Raw genomic sequence first — 6,397 nt, forward strand, 5'->3', positions numbered from 1 at the left:
AGCATACCGATATACTTGAAAACTTCCAATAATATATAACATATAAAATCTCATATAATATAAGTACACCAAGGTAAAATCTGATCTATATATATTATTTCGGTGTTCAGTTTAAAAACTAAGTTTGGTTTGCCCGAGTTATAATAAATGAAAATGAAACTATCCAAACCCCAGATCCTCCTACACTTTATCCTATTATTTTCGCTGCAAGTTGTGGGGGGGGAGGGGGGGGAGAGAGAGAGAGAGAGAGAGAAAGACAGAAATGCAGCAGCAGAAATATATAGGCAGGACAGGACATGAAAATTAATATTTGAGTATGATGTCATATACAAGAAGCCACTGAAAAGCTTCGTAAGTTCAAACACCCACACACATAATAGAATAGATACATGCTTTGTAACAAAAGGATTTTTATAATATTACAACCATTATTGTATTTCACACTACTTGCAATTAAGTATTGTCAAATTCTTCATCTGATACTCAGAGTGACACTAGGCGCCGGCAGTGATGGTCGTACTATGGGAACACGTCTCACAACTGAGAACGCTTCGTTAAGACGTGCAACACGACCCATCAGCTGAGATGCCTTCTGCAAATGTTGTCAACATTGCCAGTGTCATCATATTTGCCAAACAATACAACAGATAAGCAATTAACAAAACAAAACCACGCTGATATATGCTCCTTCACATAATTGCTCAACCAGTTCCAATCCTCAACAACAGAAGAAACCCCAAAAAGATGCTCACAAACATGATAGTAGTGGTTTAGAATCACTAGACAGGCAGATAATAATGTTTTTCATGAAATTACACTAGGATCTCTTCCTTATTATTGAAGGTGAATTCCAAACAAATAAGTCTGGTAGACTAGGGGAAAATGCACATCAGTTTCTGAATCTATTTTCTCATGTGCCACAACTGATTTTATAATACTTGAAGAAATCAAAACCACAGTAAACACACAGCTTACATTTCACAATAATGACAATACCACCTATTAGGAATATTGGATGGGACATTATAAATACAAATATCAATTTAAATTGCCAACTAAATACTTAAGTATGTTTTATTCCACAAATCAAGGATCTTAAATTTGAACAAACACAATACAGAACCATTGTCTGAAGCCATGCACTATGAATGTTTTCCTTCTTTAATCGCCGCCCAGCATTTTTTTTAAATGATTATGCAATGCAGTGAAACAAGCATGGATAGGTCTACACTAAACCTGGTCCGCATGCTAAAAGGAGCAGTAAAATGATTGGATCATCTATATGCAGAGCAGAACGAATATAAGCGAGTAGGGGCAATCAAATATGGTAGGCTGTGCTGTTCATTAACAATTTTATGTACAATAGCTACCATCTAATTAGAACATGAATGAATAAAAGCAAAAGAAAAATGTCAAAAAGGCTGAGACACCAGATTGAAAACAAAACAAAGTTGAAATGCAAGATGTTAGCATCCCGCTCCTTTAACTAAATACATAAAAGATAAAAAAACGGACTGTGCAAACTCAACATTAACGTTTTAGCCAATGCTACTATGTACGTGGGGGGCAGGGCAGTGCTAACTTACACATTTATTGCTGTTTTATTTTGTATTGGATAGATAGAAGAAACATAATAGAATGAAGATGCGAGAAAGCATTTGGAATTGAAATTTGAGTATTAGGAAGGTATAAGAAAGTGATGACCTTATCGTCAAGAGCGACGTTGAGCTTCAAGGATTGGGTCTTGCGCTTCATCTTGTAGAGCCTCCTTCCGAGGATTACGAGTCCGAAGAAGGCAGCAGCTGCAGCCACAGAGAGAGACCAGGCGGGGATAGGGCTGACCCTCACTACCCAATACTTGAACACCTCCAAAGGAACCTTCCACCACGCAACTCTCGTCTCCTCCTCTTCCTCTTTGGCTATCTCCTTCCCTTGTTGCTCCTCCTCATCCTCCTCCTTATTCACGTGAGCCTCGGTCTTCGCATCAGAATCGGAGTCCGAGTCGTTATTATCGGGGAGCGGTTGGAGAGTGGAAGAGGAAGCAGAAGAGGGAGAGTGGTTGGAGAGTAAGAATTGGGGATAGAGCTGATCGGCGAGGTAGGTGTCGTCGAAGTTGCGATCCACTTCGTTGGGATCGGTGGAGGAAGACGATGAATTGCAGCTGACCGCAACGGGAGTAGGAGGGTGGATGGAGAAGTGATTGGGCCTGATCAGGGCCGAATCCTCCAGCTGCGGGCCCAAGTCCAGATCGTTATCATCGTCAACATCAGCGCTGTGGTGAAGCAACTCCCACTCCATAGCTTCAGCTTCAGCTTGAGGATCCATAGAAAGGGTGTATGGGAAGGGAAGAAGAAGATAGAAATGAAATGCGAAGAAGCAAGAAAAGAATCCCAAATTTGCAATCCCAATTCCCAAGTGCAACTCAAATGCAAAATTCAATAATAACCGCGCTCATCCATCACACAGCCCTAACCCTAAGTACCAATATTTCCACACTGCCAAAGTAGGAGGCTATGCGGATTTAATTCATTCATTAAATTAATACGACTTCCGCCAGCAACACGCTTATAAATTGATTCACATATCAAATTTGGATTTGAATCCCCTCAAATTTAAATTTTAATATAGAGAGTAAAGTATGATCTTTTATCTTTAAATAGTTTTTTTTATATTTGTTTTTTGTCTCACTTATAAAATAAATAATAAAAAATCACACTTTATTTTTTAAAGTAAAATTCAAACTTTAGAGGATTTAAATTCATGTAATTTTGAGTATTAATCCCTTATAATGCACTAATTATTTTTAGAAAAACATTTTAATAGAATAATGACAATTTTCTTTAAGTTTTGACATATTTAATTTATTGATTTAAAAATGTAAAAAAACGTTTTAAAATTTTTTAGTAAAATATTTTTTATGATATTTTTAAAAGAGTAAAATGACAATTAAGTCTTTGAAAATTTTGATTTCAGATTAATTAGTCACCGAAAAAAATTATCAGTTTAGTCATCCACAATAGTAAACAGTAAATACGTTATGTCCTTCTATCAATTTATCACGTAAAATTTAATGGTAATGCTTATATATACCATTAATGACTGTGACGTGTCTATTTATAAAATATTATCACGTATATGACAGATTTTAGAGCAAAACTTCACTTATTTTGATAGGATTCGTATAAATAGAGTGCAATTGATAAAGGTTTTATAAAAACTCAAAAGATAATAGATATTTTACTGTCTAAAATTATATAGTTTTCATACTCATGTGACAACAGCAGGATACACATCACTTTACATGTGCAACTATGTTTTATTTCGTAGTATCTATTTATGGAAGGATATACATGTCTATTATTTATTATCATAAAATATCTAATTTATATTTTTTTTATTCATAGACTATTTAATTTAAAATTAACATTTTTAAAAATCTAATTATCACTTTATTATTTTTAAAATATACTAATAAAAAAATACGTTGATAGATGTTTTCTTAAATATTGAAGAGTATCAAACATTTCTTCTATAAAAGTTAATGAAGGAAGCCTTATATAATATGATGATTATATGGTTGCATTAATGTTTACACCATCTATTATTAGGGAGGAGATTCTCGAGTAAGATGATAAATAATACTCTTCAAAAAGAAATATACTATATAATGAGTCTTTATGAATAATATATTAATATCTTTTACCTTTAATTGAAAAAAAAAATATATATATATCTCCAATCCAACTCTTAGTCTGTGTTTGTTTTTAGAAACAGAATATAACATGACATTGAGACAAAGACAGAATAGAACAGAACATTAAAAATTATTGTTTGTGTATTGTGTTTGAATATGATGGACAAGACACTAATGTAATGTCTAGTATTATGTTTGGATACACATGAACAAGACTAAATTATTAGGTAAAATGACTAAAATAGACATCCCTCCCCTCCTTCCCTGTATCTCTAATCCTTGCCCTCCCTAACCCTCTCTTGAGTTCAAGAACCGAATGGTTTTCGTTGCTTCAACTTCGATCTTCATTGGGTATAAGAGCAAAAAACTGGCCAAGAAAAACCAAACCATGCCGGAACTGGACCGGAATTCATTGCCAAAAGGGTTCAGTTATCGGAATCAACATTTCCGGTTTCAGAAGAACACATAAAGCTAGTCTTCACCCAAGTTTCTCTGTTGATGCACTTGCCAATTTTACCCGTTTAGCTTCCTTCAATGCTTCAGGTTTTGTGCTTAATGGTTCTATTCCTGAGTGGTTTGGTGACAAAAGCAATAACAACTACCTTGGTGCACTCCAGGTGCTTGATTTAAGTTCTTGCTCAATAACTGGCTCTATTCCTGAGTCAATTGGTGGTTTGATTTTGTTGAAGTCTGTGTTACTTTCTGGGAATAGCTTAACTGGTAGAATGCCTTCAGGTTTGGGAATATTGTCTAATTTAATTGTGCTTGATCTCTCAGAAAATGAACTTTCTGGGTCTATTATTGATTCATTGTTTTCACTTGGTAACCTCACAAGTCTTAATCTTTCTTCCAATTACTTATCTGGGAATGTTCCGAATCAACTTAGTAACCTTTCAGGGCTTGAAACTTTGGACCTTTCCAACAATGCACTAACTGGTAATGTGCCTAGTGTCTTGTTTTCTCGCCTTTCGAAACTTCGAGTTCTCAATTTAAGTGGTAACTTTATTGATGGTGATCTTCCTGATACTTTGTGGTCATTACCGAGCTTGCGTTTCGTTGATGTGTCCAACAACAACCTTACCGGTCCTCTACCGAAATTTTTCGGTTCAAATACTAGTTCTACTGATGCCACATTCAAGAGAGAATCATATGTTGTGGAGTTGGAATTATTAAGCAAGGTTTCACATGCAAGATTGATCCCAATCTTGGGACATTGCTTGGAGAATGACAATGAGAAATGTATAGTTTACAAGTATATGCCAAATGGAGATTTGGCAAGTTCTTTGCAGAGAGTCACCGATGCAGATGGTAAATCGAAGTCCCTTGATTGGATCACGAGATTGAAAATCGCTACGGGAGCTGCCAAAGGCCTTGCTTATCTACATGATTGCAGCCATCCCCTCGCTCACAGGTAGTTAACACCAAATATAATCTAGACTCTTTATTGTTATTTCATCATGAAGGAAATGAATCTATTGGCAAAATGTGATTGAGTTTATGATATGCTGTCAAAGTGTCATTTTATGCTGCATTTTCAATTTTTTGTTACATCATGGTGCCTTGCAAATTACTGAAATTTACTTTTGATTTTGTGAAGAGATGTTCAAGCTAGCAGCATACTTCTTGATGATAAATTTGAGGTGCGACTTGGAAGTTTGAGTGAGGTTACCACCCAAGGAGATGTCCATCCTGGTGTCATGAACAGGCTGTTCATCAAGCCATCGTAAGTTTCGAATTCTTTAACAGACAAAGACATAAAAAACAGCTGAATCTATTACAATAATTGAATATTAAACCTGAAGAGGTACCGTCATGATTTATAAATATATTGAATCTTAGCATTTAGTTTGAATGGATGCTGATATTTAAGTTTACTGTTACATTTTTATGTTCACTCAAAGTTGTAATCAGTATTTTCATCTTTGTAATTTTGCAGATCTTCTAATCAACCAAATTTTGGTAAGTAAACTTGTTTACCCTTTCTAGTTAGTTTTCATCCAAGTGTTGATGGAAGAGATTTAAATGCAGCACATTAGTCCCATTGAACAACTTTCTATTCTCCAAATTCTACTTATCATATTACAACAATAACTCAATTTTCTCCCTGTTTTAGGGGGTAAGCTTCTGTTCGAGATGAATCGGATTCTAAGACCCAGTGGATACTTTATTATGTTGACTAAACATGACAGCATTGAAGAAGAAAAAGGTTGGTCAGTCTCACTTTAAATCAAACTGTTTGTTGCAATTCATTATTTTCTTCACACCCCATCTTCTCTTTTTCTGTAGTACATTCTTGCATTGCTATACAAGTAACATTGATGCATCTTTTTCTTTTCCAGCCATGACTTCATTGACAGCATCTATTTGTTGGAATGTTCTGCCACATAAAAGTGACGACATTGGTGAAGTTGGAGTTAAAATATATCCCTGAAGGAAATGAGATATATGAATTGAGGAGGAAGAAAATTCCACCACTTTGCAAAGAGAGTGAAAATTCTAATGTAGCATGGTATGCTTCTGTTACATTATTTTGCCAAAACTGCTTCATGATTTATCCAACTTGGCTTTCTACATCATATGACTTACCATATTATCTAAATAGGTACGTTCGAATGAAGAGTTGTTTGCACAGCATTCCAATTGGAATTGAACAACATGGGGCAGAGTGGCCCGAGCAATGGCCGAAGAGGCTTGAATTATATA

At 35.2% G+C, this 6,397-nt stretch overlaps 2 protein-coding genes across 2 annotated transcripts; one reads left to right on the forward strand and one right to left on the reverse strand.

Moving 5' to 3' along the window:
* Positions 1-263: 263 nt before the first annotated feature.
* LOC112752084 (uncharacterized) lies at positions 264-2,636 on the reverse strand. Its single transcript, XM_025801475.2, has 2 exons — positions 1,705-2,636; positions 264-592 (listed from the first exon to the last, which is right to left on the reverse strand). The coding sequence occupies exons 1-2, from the start codon at positions 2,323-2,325 to the stop codon at positions 473-475; spliced, it is 741 nt and encodes a 246-aa protein (XP_025657260.1). The 5' UTR covers positions 2,326-2,636; the 3' UTR covers positions 264-472.
* A 937-nt stretch (positions 2,637-3,573) lies between these two features.
* On the forward strand, positions 3,574-5,741 carry LOC112749463 (uncharacterized). The gene is made up of 3 exons (XM_072227417.1): positions 3,574-3,623; positions 4,005-5,105; positions 5,292-5,741. Exons 1-3 carry the CDS (start codon positions 3,574-3,576, stop codon positions 5,419-5,421), a joined length of 1,281 nt encoding a protein of 426 aa, XP_072083518.1. The 3' UTR covers positions 5,422-5,741.
* Positions 5,742-6,397: the final 656 nt, after the last annotated feature.

The sequence above is a fragment of the Arachis hypogaea genome, chromosome 19, assembly GCF_003086295.3.
Source record: "Arachis hypogaea cultivar Tifrunner chromosome 19, arahy.Tifrunner.gnm2.J5K5, whole genome shotgun sequence".
Taxonomy (NCBI): Eukaryota; Viridiplantae; Streptophyta; class Magnoliopsida; order Fabales; family Fabaceae; genus Arachis; species Arachis hypogaea.

What these genes read in the sequence shown, in the direction of transcription:
- LOC112752084 (XM_025801475.2), bottom strand. Translation starts at nt 2,325, where the DNA reads ATGGATCCTCAAGCTGAAGCTGAAGCTATGGAGTGGGAGTTGCTTCAC. An exon ending in ACGTCGCTCTTGACGATAAG is followed by an intron (nt 593 to 1,704) that starts GTCATCACTTTC and finishes CAACATTTGCAG; the next exon opens with AAGGCATCTCAGCTGATGGG.
- LOC112749463 (XM_072227417.1), top strand. Translation starts at nt 3,574, where the DNA reads ATGGTTGCATTAATGTTTACACCATCTATTATTAGGGAGGAGATTCTC. An exon ending in ATTAGGGAGGAGATTCTCGA is followed by an intron (nt 3,624 to 4,004) that starts GTAAGATGATAA and finishes CTTGAGTTCAAG; the next exon opens with AACCGAATGGTTTTCGTTGC. An exon ending in AGCCATCCCCTCGCTCACAG is followed by an intron (nt 5,106 to 5,291) that starts GTAGTTAACACC and finishes GATTTTGTGAAG; the next exon opens with AGATGTTCAAGCTAGCAGCA.